Raw genomic sequence first — 22,845 nt, forward strand, 5'->3', positions numbered from 1 at the left:
AGGGGCGCTGGGGTTGAGGTCAAGACACGGGCGGGCCTTACTTCCAGACATGGAAACAGCTGGACATCGGCTCGGACCTCTACCCGGCCGTAACCGGGGGGTGGGCTCCCGCGTCAGGTTAAGGCTGAGCACGGCCCCCGCCGGTCACTCGTGCCCACCACTGAAAGCAGGTCCAGGCACGCCTCCTCCCGCCACCCCGCCCACTGCCCCTCAGACCGCGCTGCTCGAAGCCCCGCCCACTGTCCCTGCTCCAAGCCCTGCCTACTCCATCCACCGCGGGCGGAGCGGATATCGCTGTAGTCGAAGAACCTAGCCTTCCGCTTCGGAGCCGTTCGGTCTCGCGGGATTATGCTAACGAGGCCGGTTGCCGCCGCGGCCCCTCCCCCCATCCCCTCCTCGCTGGCTGGCTGAGTGAGCGCGGCGCGGGGCGGGCAGCCGGGCCGGCCGCGGTGCCGTGTGGGATACAGGCGGGACCCGGGCGGCGGCGAGGTGCGGAGCGCAGCGCAGCTCGCAGGGGCCGGGCGGGAGCAGGGCATGAAGATGGCGGACGCCAAGCAGAAGCGGAACGAGCAGCTGAAGCGCTGGATCGGCTCCGAGACGGACCTGGAGCCCCCCGTGGTCAAGCGCAAGAAGACCAAGGTGAAGTTCGACGACGGCGCCGTCTTCCTGGCCGCCTGCTCCAGCGGGGACACGGAGGAGGTGCTGCGGCTGCTGGAGCGCGGCGCCGACATCAACTACGCCAATGTGGACGGGCTCACGGCGCTGCACCAGGTCCGGCCTCGGGGGGCGGCCGGCCCGGGCCGGGGGGCGGGCCCCGGGACCCTCTCCCTGGGGGCGGCGGGGAGCAGGGGTCTGGGGGAGAGGCTGCCTGGAGCGGGCAGGCCGGGAGGGCTGGGGGAAAGAGGAGAAGGAGGCAGAAAATGTCCCCTGTGCTGGGGGTCACTCGTGTCTGCTGCCCTAAGGCTTTGGGTGCTCTCTGCTCCTAGGTTGCGATTTCCTGTCCTCCCCCCATCTCACTGCAGTTCAGAGCCTTAAATCTATGTGTGCATTTGTGTGTTCATGTGTGTATTTGTGTGTGCCTTTGTGTAGGCAGCTCATCTCTCTCTGTCTGGTTTCTAGGGGGAACCAGTGTTTTGTTCCTAATATAGAAACGTGTGTCAGTTGCTGGTGGCCCTCACCGGTTTCTGCCGCAGTGTGGTGGGAGCGCAGCTCCAGAGCCCTGCTGGGCTTTTACAGTGTGTGGATTGCTCCGCTCTTTCCAGTCCCACAGAAAGCTTCAAAAAAATAGGTTCCCCCTGGCTTTGTGCTCAGGATTTTGGCAATGGGATGGACCTTTGGGTTGGGGTCGAGGTCAGGGCAAGGGGTGGGGGGAACGGCAAGGAAACGGGCTGTGAACTTTTGTCAAAATGGATGCTTTGTGCATGGTAAAGTTTTATAGCAGTGCGATTGGAATCTCCAAACGTTAGCCAAATAAGGCAAGACTGTGGCAATCCGGAGATAATGCGGGTTTGCCTGAATAGTTTTTGTTTTCTCCGAGTGGGCCAAAAGCTCAGGCGGCATCTTAAGTTCACCGAATGTCAGGAAGGCAAGAATAATCTCTTTGACAGGTTCGCTTTTTGGGGGAGTGTTTGTTTTGTAAGTTTGGATGTTGCGGTTCAGGAGTTCTCGAAACGCTTGGTCATAATCACTCGTTTGATCTGGTAGAAATCCTCCCTGATGCACTGTTTAGAAGCACTGTGGTGACAGTGCCTGGTTGTAAAAACAAATTTGGCATAAAAATAAGTATGATGAATGTCTCCTTGCTTAGCATCATAAGTAATGTACCCTGTTAGATAACTGGGTTTTATACTGTGCTCTAATGCACTGTATTTAATTCTTTGGTTTCACTGTAAAAGCTGTCAGTTGCTCTTCCATTGAGTCATTAGTCCTGTCAGGGAATTGATATAACTTCTAGTTATAAAAATAACCAGAAGAATGAAATTAAATGTGTATATGGGGTTTAAAAAAAAAAAGGCAATGTATTAACCATTGGACAGTATGTTTTCATGTAATCTGCCATTATACAACGAAGTAGTATATTAAAGCCTAGTTTTACCACTCCAGATATTTATTTCTGTTTGTACCACAGAGAACTGCGTCTGCTAGGTAAGCCATATCTTATTTGGTTAGATGTTAATATGTAAGCAATTGCTTTCGGGTCCAGAATCTACCGAACTCTTAATGATGGAAAGAAAAGAGTGGTGCATGGTTTGTTTTGTTAGAAGAACAAAATATGAGATTCCAGCTTGCCAAAAACAGGCAACCTTCTTAAAAAGTGGAGGAGGAGTCTCTGTCACTTCTGCAATACTGTAATATAACACTTACCACGTTTTTTGATGTCACTCCACCTTTCTTCTGTTGAACTTTTGCCCCTCCAATTGATAAACTGGCTGCAGGAAGCAGGAGGTCGGTATAACTGCAGAACTCTTTTGCTTGAACTCCTGCGTGCCTCACTCTTCAGTTACATTGCAGTGATGCTACAGTAAAATGGTGTTGAGTCTTTTGTCAGCAAACATCTAGTTAAAAAGCAAACTGGAGAATTTTAATTCTGAACTGGCAGTTTTCTTTATGTAGCTGAATAAATTTATGTTCCCTAAATATTTGTTGGATTCATAATGTCCCTTTAACTGACACACAACCTTCATTTTAGTAAAATTTGCTCTCCTGTTACACAGCACCTCTCTAAATTAAAAATGATAAAATATTAGATACCACACTGAGTTAGGGAAAACCCATCCATTACCAGAGCTGTCTGTGTGTGACAGGTAAAGCCATGCCTGCTCAAGGATAACTTCTGAAAAAGCGTCCTGCTCTTGTAAATCTTCCTTTGACTTTAACTAGCATCAGCAATGTTGAAAGACCTATTGTAGTGGGACTGCCATGGTTGCCCTCACTGAAGTGCTGGCAATTAGTTTAGATTGGTTTACTCATATGAAACAACAGTTCCTGTCTGTTTTCTAAACTGAGGTGACTCCCTGTCACTTTTGGACCACTTTCTACCTTTCCCATTATGCTCCATCCTTTTTTTTCAACTGTAATTGTACAGGTTTTTTTTTTTTAGATTTATATTCCATTCTACCCAGGAAGGCTTGAAATAGCTTTTCTTGCTTGGAAAGGTTCAAAGCCTAGCTCTAATCTCAAATGCATGCTGTGATATACGGTTTAGTGTTGTAGAACAGGAACATAATCCATCTCTTGTAATTCCTTGTTAACTAGATATAAAGCAGAATAGGTGAATGGTTTTCTTGTCTTTGAAAACCTGGTGATTGGTGACAGTTCATAGGCAGCTCAAGCCCCAAATATTTCAGTTAACTTGAGCTTTAGTTAGCAGTGTGGCAGTGAGCTATTTTACTTGCAGCCATTGGGTCTCCCATTAGTCAGTTTGTTCAAAGAGCTAAACTAGTAATTAAAATACAAATACCTAGCTTAGTAGAGTAAAAAGCTTGCAAGACAAACTGGCATGTGTGGGTTTCTGTCCTTCCTGTGTAAGAAGAAAAAAAAATTAATATGCTTTTTGAGTATGCTTTACAAAGGGCCATGAAGTACTGCAGACTACTTTCTGAGATGAATAATCTGCAAATGCCTCCCTCTTCCCCCGTACCACCTACATGCTTTCATTTTACCATGATTTGACACTCCTGTTAATAGCTGTTAATATACTATGGTGTGCAGAAGTAGGTGCTTGTTAAATGCACTTCTTAGAGGATGCAGCAGTTAAAATTACTTCCTGAATATTCTTATCATCTAGTACTCCAAAAAAATCACCAAAATTCTTTGGTCTTGTCCAGGTTAGAACAGATCCTTATAGTCTCTTCTGGGCTTAATTCCTTTTGACACTGAATCCTACTTTTTTCTTCTTTACTGGGAAGGTCATAGTACATTTTGTTATGCTGTACTGGGTGGGGCTTCATCGCTTGAAAACAGCTGTAAATTAGCAACTGTTTTTAGGATATATCGTGAGGAACTACCAAACTTATTTTTTTTAAATTCTGGGTCTCAAATTGATATTTATTTAAATGGTAAGATTCCATTAATTCAGTGCAAGCTGTAAAAGCCAGCTAGGCTCTTAATTTTGTATTACTTTATAGTTGTCAAATGGATACATTTAATATATGGATTGTGTAGAGTAACTGTTTTTGTCATAATCTATCTTGCCAGATTTGTGCAGCATGGAATAAAAGGAAAACAAGCTAGAGTTGATGCACGATGCCATGTGCTCCTTGCTAGAATACAATCTCTGGGGAAGTGGAAACAGGCAATACATAAGATTCTGTGCTACCACTTGCAATAAGTCATGGATTCTCATTGCAGACTATTGCTTAGAGCCAGTTTAGGGACTTGAACAACTTACATGAGTTCTTGCCTAGAAGTATTGTCTTTGAAGTTTTTACAACCAACCATTTCCAGAAAACTTTAAAACCTTATTATTTATTGTTTGTTTGTTTTGTCCCATCTTAAATTCTTGGGAATACACTGTCACATCTTGAAGTATGGGTTTATGTCTGAATAGTGATTCTTATCAGTATAGGCTTTTTTCTTTGGGCTCTTCTGGGTAGTATTTGTAAAGTACTTCATGAGTTCTGTTTTTTCTGTACTAATAAGGTATGGGAAAATATTTGAATATTAGCTGGCTGTATATACTGGGCAAAACAACGTGGGAACATAGTTGCAGTTCTTTGTGCACTTCATACATAGGTGCGGGCTGGCTTCAAAGTCTTGCTTTTCTGTGAACTCCTTTTCCTATATAAATCAATCTATAGTAAAGGTCAGTGAAGCTAAACAGTTCTTCATTGGCAGAGGGAAGGGGAGAAAATTCATGTGATCATTTCTCTGTTTGTTTCGCTAATATACAGTATTGGGCTATCAGCACTAATTAAAAGGCCAATACAAGTTATTCACCAGAGAACTGTACAATAATTTCTTATTCTTGCTGACGGACAGCCGACTGGGCAGCCTTGGAGATTTCTTGAGTATGCAGTTTATCTTAGTGTTTACTGGTCTCTGAGGTGATTATTTTGGGCTCAGTTTGTGTAAAGCCTTAATTTCTTGTCTCTCCTGCATATGTGTGGCCATAAGATGAAACATCTCTCAGTAGCATGGGGGATGTCCCTGAAAGAGCTGGAACAGTGAAAAAGAGCTATTAAAAAAACAAACAACCCCCAAAACCCAAACACACTGTGTTTCTACTGATAACAGCGCTACAGAACATAGTTACAACGCTGTGTTTAAACCCCCTTGCAGGTCCTGGGATAAGAATGTATCTGTGGCCAGAGATGGTTGGGGTAGGCTGCTGCAACTTAGTTTTTTTGACTGTTTACATTACACTACAGATCACAGAGCATCCTGGAATCAGGAAAAGGGAACAGTGGACCCCCTGTTCTGTGATTTCTGCTTTGCTTTTTAGAGCAAGAGTATAATCTTGCCACTTATGACAAATATAGTGTTACTTTTTTTCAAGCCTAATGTCATGCTTACTACAAACATGTCAGTTGTTAGCAAAGAAATCTGCATTTTGATTTTGTTTTTTAAGTTGATACTTGCATCTTTTTTTGTTTGCAAAATGTTTCAGGTAACATTGTATCATTAGACGTGAGAGTTTTAAAAATTATAGGGCCATGAATAGTGGCCATTCCTCTTACCAAGTTGCATGATGAAATTGGGAAGACTAGTTCTGTGTTGGGGATTTTAAACTACAGGCACTTTTGTTAAAAAGCCCCTTGAGTAATAGTATGGAAGTCATTGCTTTTGTAAAAGCTTGTTCTGTCCCAAGAAATGGGGATCTAATAACATTGGACTTCAGTGTAACCACGTTTGGATTCCTGCAGTAATTTATGGGTTTTTGGGCTTCTGTACTTAATCTGAACCCTCTGTTAGTAAACACTTGTTTATTGTAGGCTTTTGGGTGCAAGAAAGCTTTATTTTCTATTTAGTATTTGAATATGTGCACATTTTTAAACTGAATTACTATACATACTACACCTCTTCAAAATTGTTTTGGCTTCTTTGTGGTTGGTGAGGATTACCTGTGTGCCTTTCATAAATTTCATAGACATTAGGGCTGGAAGGGACCTCAGAAGATCATCGAGTCTAGCCCCCCGCCTGAAGGGCAGGAAGTCAGCTGGGGTCATAGAATCCCAGCAAGATAAGCATCCAATTTGCTCTTGAAGGCGTTCAGTGGAGGTGCTTGAACCACCTCTGATGGCAGGCTGTTCCAGACCTCGGGGGCTCGGACAGTAAAGAAATTCTTCCTTGTGTCCAGCCTTTGAGTGTATAGTCGTACTGCTTTCCTTGCTGGGTAGCTGTTGTAGTGCACAAATGCAACAGCTGAACTGAGACAACCTTGGGGAAACTTATGTTCTACAAAAAGGTGGCGGTAATTTTGAGAAGATATTTCTTCTTGGATTGCCATAGCATTTCCGTCTGTTATCTGGTGATAGTTGCATAACAAATACAAAATTTAAGGCCCAACTTTGAGTGACCATTTCTGTTCTTTAGTTGTTGCAAATGTTACCCTGATAATAGCCTTTCTGGATTTGGCACAGTAACATTTATAAACTTTATTGGCACAAAAACATTTATTTCCATATTTAAATATTCCATAATTATTTTTTAAAAACAAAACAAGCTGTAAATTCTGACACGTGGTTGATCTTGGTTGGATTTAATTTTTTGTAACCCTCTGTTCTCTTAGAAGAAATGCTACATAAGTGCTCTGTAAGCTGTTTTTGGAGCATTACATTTAAAAAGGGGTAAACATAATCCGGGAACTTAATGGATGCCTGGATCGAAAACTGTAATTTAATGTGTTTTGAAACAATTTCACTGCTGTTTACTGAAATGGTATAATCATTTAGCTGGTAAACTGCTTAGGCTGGAGACCATGAGGCAGAGCCCTAGCTGATGTAAACCAAGCACCGGTCATAAACGTATGACTTAACTCCTTCGACTGAGGCTTTAAGTGTGCACATTAGGCTCAACCAGGGACTTAGATTTTGACAAACTTTTTGACTGATCAGTGCTTTACCAGTTTTGTCTTACTGACATAAATAATTTGCAACTCTCAAAAATGTCAAAAAGCTTAGAACAAATTTGCTTTACTGACCCACTCCTTTCAGAGGCTTGCAATTGACTATTTCCAGAAAAAAACATATGCTTGCTTGCTTGCTTGCTTAATTGTGCATTTTCATTTAAATTAACTTTGGGAGCTAGTTATGTATGCCAAAAAACCTTGAGTTTTAGAAAGGGCACTGCTGATTAATTTAAAATTGTATATCCAGTATGCAATATTATTGAGGTATTTGCAGTACTAAAAAAAAAGGATAAACCAAATGGTATTCCATTTCAGTAGCTTGCTCTGATGGAAGTCAGTTAACATACAGAAGTGTGTCCAAAAAAAAAAATCCTTTTTGTAGATGTTACTAACAGGCATGACATGCAGGTGATGAATTTCATATTGTACACGTGTTTGCAATTTCTACTAGTCTCCCTTTATTCATCTGAAAAAAAAAAGTAAATGGATGCTTAAAACCAATCTTCAGGGTTGTATAGCTAGTTGTAAGCAGTGCATGGCCTGATACTATCAGATGGGTGGAGACATTCCAAGCTGTCATGCATTGCTGTATGCATTCCTGAAATGACAGTCAGTGGAAACCGTGGCATGAGTGGAGGCATTCTTCAGCTGTCCTCTTCCTGGTAGTTTAAGTGTAGTGAGAGGGCAGTGTGGCATAAATATGTTCAGGAAACTTAGAATATTTAATTATGAACTGTTTGACTTTTAAAGTTTCTAATGTGGGTCCTACAGATTTGTCAAATTACCACCTGCTGAAGTAACTAATGGCTTTTGAGACATTAAATATGAAATATAGCTACTGTAGGTGTATAATATGTAATACATGTATATTTAAATGCATAATCTTCAATTTCTGATTACCTGAATCAGAGTCCAGGAAATGTGTTTAAATGTCTTGGTCATGATTCTGTTTCCATTTAGCATCTTGCACCTCTAAAGCAGGGCTTTTCAACCTTTTTTGATCATTGTACCCCCAGAAGGCCAGACGCAGAGCAGTGTACCCCTGGGCACCGAGCTGGGGTGGGGTGGGCTGGCATGGAGCTGGACACCAAGCGGGGGTGGGGGGACGTGTGTCCAGCCAGGTTGGTGGTGCCTGCGTGGCAGGGCAGGACCATGTGTGATGATGCTCTGTCCCTGCTTACCATACGGAACCCCTAGCGCCTTCTCGGGTACCCCCCGGTTGACAACCCCTGCTCTAAAGCATTATCAGCATTATATAACTTTCAGAATCACAGAAGAGGTAAATTATCTCTGGGTAAATACCAGACATATTTGTTAAATAGGCTGAGACCTCAGAGACAAAATAATACAAAATTGACCGGCCTCAAATTGAGACACAATGTTTTATGCTGCGTTATCCTTGTGCATGCCTGAAAAAGACTACTTAGGAGAGTATCTGAAACACATTTATAGTGGGGTTCAAACAGGAAAATAAAGATATCTTTACACTTTGTAGTCAAAAGCAAGTGGGGATTTTTTCTTTCCTTTTTATAAAAAATTCTTTATCTTCAGTACTAACTAGACTAAAATTCAAATGAGTCTTCCTCCTTCTTGGCCCTTGTAGGGGAGCATTAAACCAGTCAAGGGTCTGAAGTATTGACAGGAGAAGCCAAAGATAGTCTTCTGGCCAACCAGTCTACATGGAAATGTGTTGGGGTCTTTCAGCCAAACTCACTCAGTGTGGTGGACTACTTCTAGTTTTTGATTTGCATTATGAGGTGTAAACTTCCCTCTTCTCCCCATGACCTTGCCTAGATCGATGGCACTTTAGAACTTTAGCTTGACACCGGAAATCATGATGAGTAAACACATGCTCAAGTTACTTTATTTACCTGTTGCTGGGTTTTTCTCACTTTCAAAGCCATTTTCAATGGCCTTTTTTAATTAGTTCTAGCAGAAGGATCCATTCTTCACCTGGGTCATTATTTTTGTAATTGTATTCTTTGTTTATTTTCAAATAACTTAACGTACATATTTAGGTCAAAAATATTGTTTATTTTTAAAAAGCATAATACAGCACATGTAAAGCTTAATATTTAATGTGGAGCGATATTTCAAATGGCATGTAAAGGAATGATCTTTATTGTAGAACTTTGTAAACAATGTTTGCGGTGTTTCTTGTCGTGTGTGTGTGTGTGTGTGTAACCCTCTTCGACTATCAGTGTGAAAGGCATTGTTCCCTTAAATAGTCACTGGAAGCCCCACAAAGGGTCAAGTGACAAGTAACTGGCGTATAATTTTCTTTGGGTGGGGAGTGAGGCCAGCACCCTGCACCACTGCTGCTTCCAGCACTGCTGGCCTCACTCCTCCCCCCCACCCCACCCCCCTGGGCCCTGCACCTTGGAAGTGGTGGAGTACTGCCATGACAGCAGGATGGACGGGGTGGGGGGGGAGACCAGTGCTGCTGGCTTCACCTCCCACACTTCATCCCCTCTGTCCCCGTTGTCATGGTGGCACTCCGCACTCTAGTTGTTTCACTAACCAATCAGAGTTCTCCAAGAGCGTTATGGACTAAGCCTTTTATTATTTAAGAATATCTATACGTTTGTTTATCTGTAGATAGATAGATAGATGGATGTATCATGCACATCTGTCTGAAACTGGTACAGGGCTTTAGGAATATTCTTATTTGCAGAACTCAAACATAAAATTAACTTGGTCTTGTTAAAATATTACCCTTACATTGAAATACTTCATAGGTTTGAGTTTCTTTCAGATGTTTGCTTTGCAATAGCTTTGTTTCATTGTTAACAATGAAAGTTCAGACTTATGTGGTATAAAATACTTTATTTTAAAGCTTGTTCTTTTTTTAATAAATGAGCACCTGACCTTGAATACACACGCAGTTAACTTTGCTTGCACAAAAATTTCCCTAACTTCAGTGAGAACTATTCATGTGATTAAAGTTAAGTAACTGCTGAGATGTTTCTGGAGTTTAATTTTAAATTTAAAAAACTTGTATGTGGCTTGTGTTTAAAACCCTTTTAACTTAAAAAAAACAAAAACCAAAAAAAAACTTGTGTGTGGGGTGGTGTTACTGGTAAGAGTAGGAATAGTTATTTAATTTTTAAAAGCTAGCACTTAATTTTATCAAAAGTTACAATGACACAAGTGGGTTGTGGTGATGGTGTTTGTTAATTTGATTGGGGTGTGTGCGTTTTTTTGGGTTTTTTTTTTTTATATAATTATCTTTAATAAGGTGACTTTGACACTCCAGCCTGATATGAATGCTGGTGCTCTAGCTTGGTGGTGCCCAAGTTCAGGTGCTAACGGTGGATTTAGATCTTAATTCATTCCCTTGTTGTATTCTAGCTCAAGTAGGAAATGAAAGTTTTAATTGTATCTGTAGACTTGAGTTAGTATTTCTAATTTTAGGATGGCAGTCTTAATTCTGGAAGAGAGAGGTTTTTGACAAATGTCATGACTTGTTACAATTGTCACTTTGTTCAGCCAATAAAACTTGAATTATTTTAGGTCTGAATGATAGTTGCTTTCAATAGTAGTATGTACTTTGTCTCTAACTCTGTGGAAAACATTTTAACACTTTCTCTTCATAAGGAGAATCTTTGTGTAGTGTCAGTTTGTTGGCTCCCAAAGATAACATTGCAGAGAGGGTGCGCTGTACTAGCTCTGGCTGTCAGTGGATTCTCTTATTGGACGTGGGTTACTGGTCCTCATCTCTGTATCTGCTTTCAAACAATCTAACCAAATATTCAACACTTGGCTTTATAAAGCCGAAGTTCAGATGTGAAAGAGGTCATTGTAACTGCATTTGTCACTGCATACTAGAGATGATGCAGGTTTCTTAAGGGAAATGATTCATTATTAGATTGCAATAAGTCATGTATTAAACTGTTGTTTACTGCTACTTTCATAACTTGACTTGCCTACAAAACTTGATATCACTACCTTGTTTCCATTATTGTTTGAGTAGCTAGCAAGGTGCTCTGTAAACTTTTTTGTTGAACAGGCCCTTTCTTCCCACAAGACTAATTTCACTTAAATTATTTCCTATTTTAGTTCATCTATTTATTCCAATTATAACGCGCCATGTCATCCTCTATCCGCAGTCTACTTTAAAGTTTGGCTGGGTCATTTTTCAACTACACTGATACTTCTGAAGTGGTTTTTTTTCTATAAAAATCAGATTAACCTAGGGCATTTAGTATTGAAAACTACTTCTATTTGTGGCTTTTGACAAGAAGAAGGGCTTTTATTTATTTATTTTTTCTCTCTATCTGCTGTAAGCAGCATAAGAGGCTCATGCTATTCTACCCTTTCCCCAGCTTCCTTTTTTGGAATCTACTTCAAGAATAACTAGTACTTCTTGTCTTTGCTTATTCTTTGTATTTGCCTTTTTTAAAACAGATTCCTGAAACAAGGATCCTCCTGTTTGCAGTTCTTAATAGGGTAATTTTACTGTGTCTATCTGAATTTCCTGATTTTGTTCCCTGAGAATAAGGTTTTCAAGCTGTAATGCACTCAAGCTGTATGTTGACTTAGAGATAAGATGGTACTGGTTTATATTTGGGTGATTTAATAAAGCTAAACGGGAAGATTAGATATCTAGGCACTCAGAGGAATCTAAATCTGAAGAAATCAGGTAGGCTCTTGCACTTGTTAATGAAGTTTAGGATGACAAGGTTGAATGGTCACAAACTCATCCATGACCATTTTAGGCTGAACATAAGGAAGAACTTTACTGTCTGAGCCCTCAGCGTTTGAAATAGACTGCCACCCACCTACTTTGAACACCTTCAAGAGACATTTAGATGCTTATCTTGCTGGGATCCTATGATCTTCTGAGGTCCCTTCCAGCCCTAGTGTCTATGACTCTATGAATCTACTCAGTTACTAAATATTTGAAGCCCTGAGGTAGCTGGTTTTGTACCAAGCATGCTGGGTACCTGAAGGCTACATAGGGCTTTTCTTTTCTTCCTTCTCCACCCCATCTACCAGTTTGAGGGGGTGGGCCGCAGTTGCAACTTTCCCTTCCTCCAGCCATGGTCAGTCTTTTATCTGTCGCTGCTCAGGATTTTCCAAGCACATCATTACTGCTCCTTGTGGCTTTTTTCTGTCTTTTCAAAAATTGTCTGAGTATTGTACTTTTCCCCAGAGATCACACCCAATTGTGAAGATGCAGATGCAGTTCTGATCCTAAAACCTGCAGTTTAGAAGACCCATGAGACTAACAAGAATGTATAAATTGCACATAAGGAAGATGATAGATCAGCTGTCTACTTATTAACAAATGTAGTTTGGGTAATCATTTTAAGTATGTAATATTTCAGATTGTTGTTTTATTCAGTATAAGAGATAGGGAATCTGGGACCCATTCCTGCTGTGGCTGCTATTTTCTCTTCTTGTTTCACCAACTTCTTTTTAAAAAAAAAAGGAAATGCTTTCCATAGGTTTTATGAAGTATGTTTATATCATATTACAGCCCTTTCTCTTAATTCTTGTGGACTACTTCTGGGTACCAGTAACTTTTTTTCTAATTTGTTAAATTGGTAGTTAATGGCCTGTGATCTAATTTTGATAATTGATGTCAGAAATACAATAAAACAATCCAGGAGTGGAGTCTAATACTAGTCTTAACTTGATGCTGTCTAGTGACACTTGCCTACTGCTATTGACCAGAAGTTCAAAAAAACCAAGAAACCTAACAGCTTGCAGGGAGGAGACGGGGGCAGAGAACCGCAAGCTGGTATCTTGGCTACCTTGAAGTAAAGAGAAGTCTTGTGCCCTTGGTTTGAAGATGCAAGATTTAGAGGAAATCTTAACTCTATCTGAGATTAGTTCATATTTAGGACATTGCAAGGCTGAAGTGCATCCTAAAAAGTTGCTGTTTGCTTATTTCTGGAATTTTATTTGAAAAGCTCTTTAGACTCAGTGTTGGCAACATTTTCTGGCAATGGGCCAAAATGATACAGCTTGGGTCTTGTGTGGGCTGGTGCTAGAGCCTAGTCCTGCCACTTTTCTCTACTGACCAGCTGCAGCAGTGTGGCACAGGCGAAGCACCCCAGTGCTGTCAAAACTTACACTCTGGCTGGATCCAGTGGCTCTGGCCACATCTGGTCCATGGCTTGTAGTTTGCCAACCGCTGCATTCTTTTAATTTTACTCTTCTTACAGGCTCCTAGAAAGATCAGACTTAATTGTACAAGAAAGATAAATATCTGTGTGTTGTGTTTAAAGGCTGAGGAGTGAAAGATGCCATATTACCTGGGGTGTCCCATATAGTATCTTGCCATAATACTAGGATGCTGTCAATAGATAAGTGGTTGGGTGACTGTGGCTTTTTTTTCTTCAGCTAGCTGCTGGCTAGTGTATATCTGGCCAGGCTTAAGTCTTGCTTGCTGCTGCCCTGAGTATCTGCAAATTCTGTTAAATACCTTGTCACAAGGAGATGAAAAAGGAAAGGCCCTGAGTCATCCTGGCAAGGGAACACTTTTTTTGAACGGGCCAGTAGGCAATTGTGGCTCCTAGCAGCATAGCTCTATAAAATGTTGTTATGACAAGAAAAATGACTCAATATTCTTTCCTATGTTACCTTAGAAAAATGCTTCACAAAATGCCAGTTACATATTTGAATACCAGCAGATGCATTGATGCTCCATGCAGTGAACAACCAGAACAGGCTTTGTCTACAGCAGATGAGTTGAGCTAACAATTTGGTAGTTTTCAAGTTAAGACAATTTTTTTCTAGGCAGATACGACATGCAAATTACTGAGTAAATATGGAGTGTCAAGATGGCACTCCTGACCACCACACTGAAGGTTAGTATTTGCACTGCAACAAGACTACTTTTATAATTTATTGTAACTGTTTAAATTTGTGCGTCTTTGGTTGAGGCTTGAGAAAAGCAGAAAGCTGCCTTCTCAACTACGCTAGCTAGATGTGAACATACTCTGTCTTATTGTGAAAAGTGCATTCTGGCAGTGATGCTGCAGTATTTGGCAGCAGTTGCCAGCACCAAGGACAAAGTGTTTTGCAGAGCCTCCCACTCTGTGACTCGGATTGCTTTTTTATTTATTTTTTTAATAGAAAAAAGAGACTCATTAGCCTGTCTTGCCCATCTGGTAATACAGAATTTTTCTGCTGTATCGTTCAGATTTACAATTTTTCTGCTTTACAGCAAGAACAGGAATGCTAGGCATCTCCTCAAATTGCTGCAATCAAATAAGTGTAGAAATTTTTTTTTACTTCTGTTGTGCTAAACAGTGAGGAGGGATTAACTCTGCTTTTGGATGAAGTTTTGTCCACTGATGAGACAATTGCAGCTGCCTAGGCTGATTGGATGATTTGTTTGTAGGTGACTAAAAGTCACTTTGGACTTTCCATTATGACTTACAAAAAGAACTAGGATTGTTTAGTTTGGAGAAGATTGACATATTGTGGGGGTGTACTTCAGGCTTCAGTATTTGAAGGGTAATTATAGAAAGGATGGAGATGGGCTTTTCTCTGGCTTTAGGGGATGTGGCCAGGAGCCATGCCCTCAAGCTGTAGCAGACCAAATTTAAGTTGGAGATTAGGAGGAACATTCTGACTACAGGGTGGTCAAGCTTTGTAACAAGCTAACCTAGGGAACTTGTGAAATCTCCATCTCTGGAAACTTTCAAGAGCAAATTACATGGATCCTCAGCTGAGATCATTTAGTCAAGGATGATCCTGTCTTGAGCAGAGAGCTGAACTAGATGATATTGTGAGCTCCCTTCTAGCCCTACTTTCCTAGGATCCTTTAATTAGGAACTGCCTCTATCTCACCAAGGAGGACCACTCACGTGTTTCAGGTTCTTCACCAGAACTCTGGCTCAGCACTCTGGACCCTGGCCATAAATATATTCTGTGAAATATAAACTATGAAAGAGCCTGTTCTGGAGGGTGTAGGTATGGTTATGTGGTTGTGGGTGAGGGTGTGAAATATACTCCACTGAGGCCTTTCTACCAATCTGCTTCCTTTGGGTACATTTCTTACATGCTAGAAACAGTTTGGGAACTAGACGTAATATGCTGTCAATGGAGGACTTTGGGCATCTGTCATTTGCTTCTTTCTTGTCCTGCAGATCTTTGGAACATGCCCTAATTGAGGCTCATTTTGTTTAAGGTTTTTTCTGAGGTACCCCAAGGGGAAGAGGACTATAGGAAATGGACACAATTATTACTGTATTAGAAGCTTATTTAAGACCTGAATACTCTGAACTTAAAAGCATGGAATTCGAGTTGTTTACCACAAACTGCAGACTTTTGCATTTTGGTGATGGAAGTCACCAGTTTTGTTGCAGCCATGTGACTGACATGATTTTCTGCTAGGAACTAACTAGCTGGTGGTTTTGCTACTAAGGGGAGGTTGTAGGATTAGAAACCTGGTCTCCATTTGCCTATAAAAGGGAGCAGTGCACCAGTGAGGAACCGTTGTATCTATAGCAGTGATGCTCAGCCTCGGACCAGTGGGCCAGATGCAGCTCATGAAACCAATATGAATGGTCTATCATCAGCATATCTGCTCTGGTGAACACTCCTGCCTGTTGTCTACTCTTTTCTCCAGTGACAGGGGAAAGGCAGGAATGAGCAGCACTAGTATTTACCCATGATGACATCAGTAAGGTCAAAGTTTTCATACAGCTTTGGAGCCCAAATGATGAGCACAGCTGCTATTTGCCCTCCCCTTTTCCCTCCAATGAATTCAGCATCAGGGGAAGAAAAAAGGATGAGTATTAGCAGTGGCATTCAGCTCTTGGGCTTCAGAACTGCATGAAAGCTCCCAGCAGCCCTCCAGCACATTGGCGCAGGCTCTGGCTGAAGCCACAACTTTTTTTTAAACAGGTTGAGTACTATTGATTTACAGACTTCCATGAGAATTTTCAGCACTTCTTGTCCATTGACATATACTAGACAGTCTAATGCTTTTGTTCTCCCTTCTGGTATTTTGGCGAGGCAGTGCCAAGATTTAAGCTGTTACTGGCCCCATCTTTTTTGGGCTAAACCTGAGGGTTGTTGACTGTCTGAATGCTGATCGATTTTCATCAAAACTTGCCAGCAGCTAATGAGGAGGAAGGGATATGGCTTTAGAGGTCAGTGTGGGAAGACCAGAAGGTGTAGTCAGATTCTGTAGCTCTTTTCTCTCCGTGCTCTCCAACCATGTTGGAGACTCCACCATCTTTCTGAGCAGGCAAGTAGAGATAATCTTAGCTGCTTGCATCCAACTCAAGTTCTTTCCTTAATAAAAAAAAAAAAAAAAAAAAAAAAAGGCAGCATGTTGTCCAGTTGTCTCTGTACAGGCCAGGTTTTATCGATATAAATGGGGGAGCTAGGAACCTGGTTGAATAGTCCCTGTGTAAGTGTGGGGATCTGCAAGAAGAGTACTTGACAAGCTTATTCCTCAGCTGCCTTGCAGGGCATGCTACATGCTATGTTATATTAATAACTTCTTTCTTGGTATTTTTTGGCAAGTAATAAAAGCAGTATTGGTTCAGAATTTAAGAATTTTCTGCAGAATTTTTCTCTTATGCTAGTGTCCAGAGGTTAGAGGCTGCCTTTTGATCACTTGTGATTAAGGCCTTCATTTTTAGTAAAATAAATATTTCCCTCCAGCTGCCACAAACCTACTTTATGGTTGCCCTGGGTGATGTGAAACAGCCATGTTTGTAGAGTTGAAAGGGTACTTTGCCGCAGTCCTTCTCTCAGAGGGTCTTATAGTTAAGATGTGGAGTGACTTTTTAGAGACTGCACTGATTTGGCTATATAAGAACTCCTTTAGTTGAAAATTGGATCTAATTGGACAAGGATGGTCTCCACAATATTTGAAGAATTGTATTTGTAGGTTGTGTTGGTGTTTCAAAGAAGGAATCTGTGCTTTCTCATGCAGTCCCTCTTGTGGAAATTGTGTCCTATAAACAGCTGTAAAGCAATCTCCGGGATGCTACTTACGATCCTTCCTGAAACTCTTCTATATTACGATGCCAACAGAAAGCTTAGCAACATGTAAGTGGCAGTCACTGCAGAACTGCCACCTATTATGCTGACCCATGCTGTCTCTTTTTATGCTTTGTCTGTATTCCCAGACTCTAGTCTTGTGTTTTTAAGATCTCTGAAGCAGGACTGTTTTTCATTTTGTACCAGGCACCATACGGTGGGATTCTGGCCCCGGGTTCCTGTGGCTGCAATAATACTGCATAACACCCATTTTATTGATTAGCTGTTGATTTTTATTTCAGTTAACAAGGACTGTCTACCACTGCAGTGCTGCCATATACCCAGAGTGGCGGCACCATTGCTAGGCTCAGTCCAAATCTCTGAAGATGTTTTTACTTTACAGAAACTGTAGCAGTTATAGGGTAAGGAGTTCAGTTTAAATACTGATAATTGAAGGGCACCTTTTAAAATATATAAATTTATGGTTAGCAATAATTCCTTTTGATCAACTGAGTGTGGCCAGTTGCATCTTTGGATAAATATATCTTCAGATTTTGTAAATTGCTCTTAAACTCTAATTTAAAATGGATTAATGGTGCTAACAAAAATTTTCTGAAACGGTAAGAGGACGTAAACTGATGTAAGCAATTGTATTCATGTGTCTCTTCATCCATTAAAGGAAGAAAACATTACAGAATCTTAACTGTTCTTGTAATCCAGCACAATAAAAAGGAAATCCAGTTAACATCTCTGTAGCTGTCATGTAATTTGTGTTTGTTTATGAATATAGTCATTACAAAGATGCTTATCCAAAGAACTAAAATTATTTTGTATTGATGATTCTCTTAATTATATATATGCTGGTTCAAGTTCAAAAGAATACATAGTGATGCAGTCTCAAAGTTGGGTCTTGGAGGTTAATGTCCAGCATGATACCATCTGTTGTTGCACATTAATTCTGTGGCAAACAATTTTACAGCTAGAATAGGTTCTCTGTTCCTATTATGGAGAAATGGGTAGTATTATTATAGAATAAACAGATGGCCATAATTTTTGCTGAAACCAAAAATTGAAAAACTTTAAAGGAAAAGTATTTTTTATCTTGTTGTAACCATGGCCCTGTAAAATGTCTGTCCTAAACATGCTGGGACTGAATGCGTCCAGTAAAAACAATCCATCTGTAGTAATGGAAAAAATTACTCAGTATAAGAACTATAGTAGAACCTAGCTGAAAGGCAGTTATACAATCTTATTCTTAACCTAGATATGAAAATTAAGCATTTTATGACTTGTTCTCATGCGTGCTGACTGAAGACAGAGTTATTGCACTGACCCCCCCATGCCCCGTCCCATGTGTGCTGTTCATCCTGCTATTACTTAATGTTAAAGCAGAGAGCGCAAGTTCCAGTATTCCTAACTTTGTGAAATGGCGAACATTATGATTTTTATGTCCTAGTAGCTTGATATGAGAACTTGTAATTTGGTATCTGTTTCAAAAGTCTTTTAAAGAACATAGAAAAAAGAAAAAAAAATAGTTTAATTAGCAAATAAAACTACTCCTAGAGTAGGTGTGCTGTCATATTGTGGAATGTCATTCCATTGACACTTGTAGAATAAGGATGATGTCATAGTTTAAGGTTAATATTTATCAAGTACTAACAAACTGCCTGGGTAGTGCTTTATTTGGCTTCCTACTGTATTATGAAAGTGGTGGGAAGACAGGAAATGCGAAGTTCTATATTCATACTTCAGTAGTTTAAAGGGTGTATTTGTAATGAAATAAATGCATTGCAAATGAGTAAACTGAAATTGAATAGCATTACTAAAAATGCACCCATATCTTGGCATGATAGCAGAGTAGAAATAGGTGTTGAAGTTTAAATCTGACTGCATACCAAAACTTCAGTTTTCAGACTTCAGCAGGCCTTAAGGTAGCATATGCTTAAAAATTGACGTAGGGATGTTTCCTGAAATTCTCCCAAACTGGGGAGAAATCTCTCAATATTTGACAAACAGTGCTAGATTTTTTTTCCCTTCTGTCTGACTTATTAATCAAATTTCAGCTCGTAGAGTACCAAAAAAAGAAGAAAAAGGAAGTGTGATGTGGACAGAGGTCAGGACCTTAAACTTGTGGTTTATGACGTTTTAAACAGTTTAGCCACATTTAAGCTGCCAGCAATTATCCATCGAGGCTACAGTTGTTTGCATTGCAATATAGGAAGAAGCACCTTTGAAAGTGTCAGGATAAAACTTCATAAATACCGGCTTAGGCTTGTAACGACTTGTAAAATAAAAAAAGAAGGAAAAAAAATGACTTTGTCCCTCTTCTCAGCAGTCATCTGTGTTTTAAAAACTCTTTCAGTGGGTAGGTGCTCTGGGTTCTGTTGTAGTGTTATCCACTTTGCTCTAGCATCTTTTGTTTACTGTTGCTCCATGAACAGGGTCTTCGAGAAGGATTCTGGCACAAGGATTCTCGGCGTCTCTTGTACAGTCTTAATGTTTCGTTGTGGCTGCCTGAAGGGCAAAAACAGACAAGTGCTTAATGCTGTGGGATTGGCTAGTTTCACAAGCGTTAGACAGGTTTGATTTAATGGTTCAGCAAAGATTATCTTCTGTTTTTAGAAATATTTACTTGACGTTTGGAAGTAAATAGTTGAGGAGCCACACTTCTCCCATTGTCTGTACCAAATGAAATAGTTTTTTGTGTTTCAGGAACTGTGAAATATCACTAGTCTAAGCATATTGCCAATTCATGCCTTAATGTCTCTCTAAATATGTTTTTCTTAGCCAAATGGTGTGCTTAATGGGCAGTGAAACTTCTGGAATTTAAGCGTGATAAGTACTTTTCTGTCAACCACACTTGGAAAAGATTAATGATTACTTTGAAGCTTTTTTAACCCTAGTTGGGTCTAATCTGGGTTATGTAGTTGTAACCTGCATATTCATATTCTGAATGGGTCGGTTTTGGGTTTTTAATAACACATTTTTAAGGTCCTCAAGATGGCATGAAACTTTCCAGTATGAACAATGTTTCTTTCCTTAATTCACATACATAGGGACCTACAGAAATCGAGGAGGCAGGCAACCAATTTTGTGGGCAGGTTGCAGGGCTGGTGACCATATTTGTGGGGTTATGTGGGCCCTCTATGCCCCTGATAGAAGGCCCTGGTGGGCATGTGCCCCCCCCCCATTTTTTGAGAAGGCTGTGTGTCATTCAGACCCGCCCCTCTCTGATGGTTGACAGACAGCACTCTTAGCTAATCAGTGGTGAGGGGCAGGGGTGGCCACCATCTTGACTGTTCCCCTTTGCACTAGTGGGCTGTATGGCCAGGCCGCAGCGACCATAAGGACTGCTGGGGAGCGAGCATTTTATTTTTAGTAAGGTTTTTTTTTTCCTTCTTCTGGATTTCACAGATGTTGCCCAATTTTTGCGGACAGTGTCTAATTTTGTGATTTCTGGAAATTCACAAATTAAATAGGTCCCTACACATAAAGCATGAAATGACTGAGCTTTTGGTGATACCTATAGTCTGCGCAAATTTTAACTATGAAATATACTGACTAACCAAAAGCAAAGGTCTCTAGAGGTGCTCAAATATTTGTAAGAGCCTTGTGTCTATCTTAACTTATTCACCATTGTAAACAAAAAAAACTTATTACTTATATGCTGGTATGTCCTCTTCTTCCAAAGTAGAGTGGTTAAACTTAAATAGTACATCTATAAAATAGTCTCCTATACCCTACTACCTTAGCTCTGCCTTTTGTAGAGAGAGAGCATTCTGTGTGTGGAAGAGAGCTCTGTTTAAATCTGCCCAGTTACTACTAATCAGACAGTGGCCTCGTCCTTAAATTTACTGTTGTTAGTGCTGTTGAGATGGAAAAGTTCTTGTACTTAGTCCAACAGTCTGTACTGGCTCATTTTCCACCACTCTCTTCCCCTATCATATCATGCAGCAGGTACGATCTTGCAGTTGCATGTTGCAGCACTTGTGATGCTGTCTTAACTGTGTTTTTCCTGACTGTTTGCAGCTTCATGTTTAAGCCCCCTTTTGAAAGAATGTAGCACTGTCTCATGCTTTAACAAATCTGTAATACGCTGAACTTCCTCTCTTGTTTTCATCTTTGTGGAGGGGTAGGATTACCACAGAAGGACTTCTGGACCATGTATTACTGCTTTGCAAGTTATTACTTATACCATAATCGTAGTGTTTTCATATCCCTGTAGAGTAAAATGTACTGATGACTACAGGAGTTGGGGAAGATGATAGCCAAGGGACTCTGAGAAGTTCATCTACCACCTGTAGATGGCAAAAGACGACTTCCTCCCTGACTCCTAGCAATAAAAGTTTGTGAGTTATGAAGGGCCCCGCACCCCTGTCTGTATTCTCAGGAACTGGCATAAAGTGGTCTATTCATTTTACGGAGATATGCTTAGCTGATACTTCATGGAGATCCTGTTGAGGTAAAAGCTGCCCTATCCCCCCCACATCTTGGTGGGTGAAATTCTCTTTCTCCTTTGCCAGTTGACATTTTGGATAAGCACTTACTCATGTATGCCTATTACTGGCACGTACTCACTTTATGTACCTGCTGTGGCCAAGACATGTCTCTCTTGGGTGCAGTGTCACTCTTCAGTGTAGCCTCAACTTTCTCCAACATTGTTTTAGGCCCATATAACTGTGGTAGGCCCCATCTCTCAGGTCAGTAGAACCTGCTAAAATGTTCCAGGATGTCATGGGAAGTGCACTTGTAGGCTGTTGATATTCCTTAATTGCATACAGTACTTACAAAAAAAAGCTAATTGTTACCCTGGGCACCAAGTAGGGGGCATGTAGGGTTTGTTTAGGGTCTTAATGTAATGGCAATTGATACATCCCACAGGTGTCATGTTGAAGGAATTCAGATATGCTCTTTGAATTCAAGGGCATGTGTATTTCCCTTGTTAAGTGAGTGAGTGCTTCAGAGGCCTTGTCTACAGAAAAGAAATAGTTATTCCTGCCTATCTGCAATAGTCCTCTGCATTGGAGTCTCTCATTTCACACCCTGAATGCTTTCAGCTTAGTGGGTTTTTTTCACTTGACGATGAAAACTAAAATTTCAAGAACTGACTTTGGCTATGGCATAAGAGCATTTACAAAAATAGGAGATATTGCAGAATAGTTGCTGTGTTTAATACTTATACCCATCTAACCTCATGTAGACAGGCCCTTAGTTCAATGTTTTTCAACCTTGTTAGACTTGGGGCACCCCTTGGAAGATGCCAGCCCTTAATTTTTCACTTGTTTTTTGACCACCGAAAAATAATAGAGCAATTTTTGTGTTGTAAAGACCTCAGAAAGATCACAACAGGTCATAAGGTTTTTAATGTTACAGATTCCTATTTGAATTCTGGGGTGGTTTTTTTTTTGTGATTCATGTTTGCACACCTAACAATGCTAGTGGCACCCTGTAGCCTTCTTGAAAGAGCCTCCTAGGTTGCTGTGTTGGCCCTAGTTGAGAATCGCTGCCTTAATGTATCACTCATGGTGACGTTGCTAAGTAAATGATAGCTTGTTAAAGTGTTAAAAAGCATTTTTAAAGCAGTAATTATGAAATACTTGCCTTGACAACCTGTGTAGTGTCCCATTTAGGGAGCAGTTTGGGAACGAGAATCAGTGTCACAGATTTCCACCTGTATGAAGTCATGTATCCAAACATTTTTAAAACAGGTAGCTTTAGGGGGGATATATCAAAAAAGTCTGCCACAGTTTCTGATGTTATATTAATGTCAGATTGTGACTTGGCTTTTGCTTTGCAGAATCTTTGGTGAAATTTTTAGCTCT

General features: G+C 40.6%; 1 protein-coding gene across 1 annotated transcript in view; it reads left to right on the forward strand.

Moving 5' to 3' along the window:
- The first annotated feature begins 368 nt into the window (after positions 1 to 368).
- The window catches only part of PPP1R12A (protein phosphatase 1 regulatory subunit 12A), a 187,223-nt gene continuing 164,746 nt past the window's right edge, over positions 369 to 22,845 (forward strand). Inside the window, exon 1 of the mRNA XM_019543931.1 lies at positions 369 to 771. Within this exon, the coding sequence (XP_019399476.1) occupies positions 535 to 771 (237 nt within the window). The 5' untranslated portion in view covers positions 369 to 534. The remainder of the gene's footprint in view (positions 772 to 22,845) is intronic.

This window comes from Crocodylus porosus, unplaced genomic scaffold (genome assembly GCF_001723895.1).
Source record: "Crocodylus porosus isolate Cpor-Errol unplaced genomic scaffold, CroPor_comp1, whole genome shotgun sequence".
Lineage (NCBI taxonomy): Eukaryota > Metazoa > Chordata > Crocodylia > Crocodylidae > Crocodylus > Crocodylus porosus.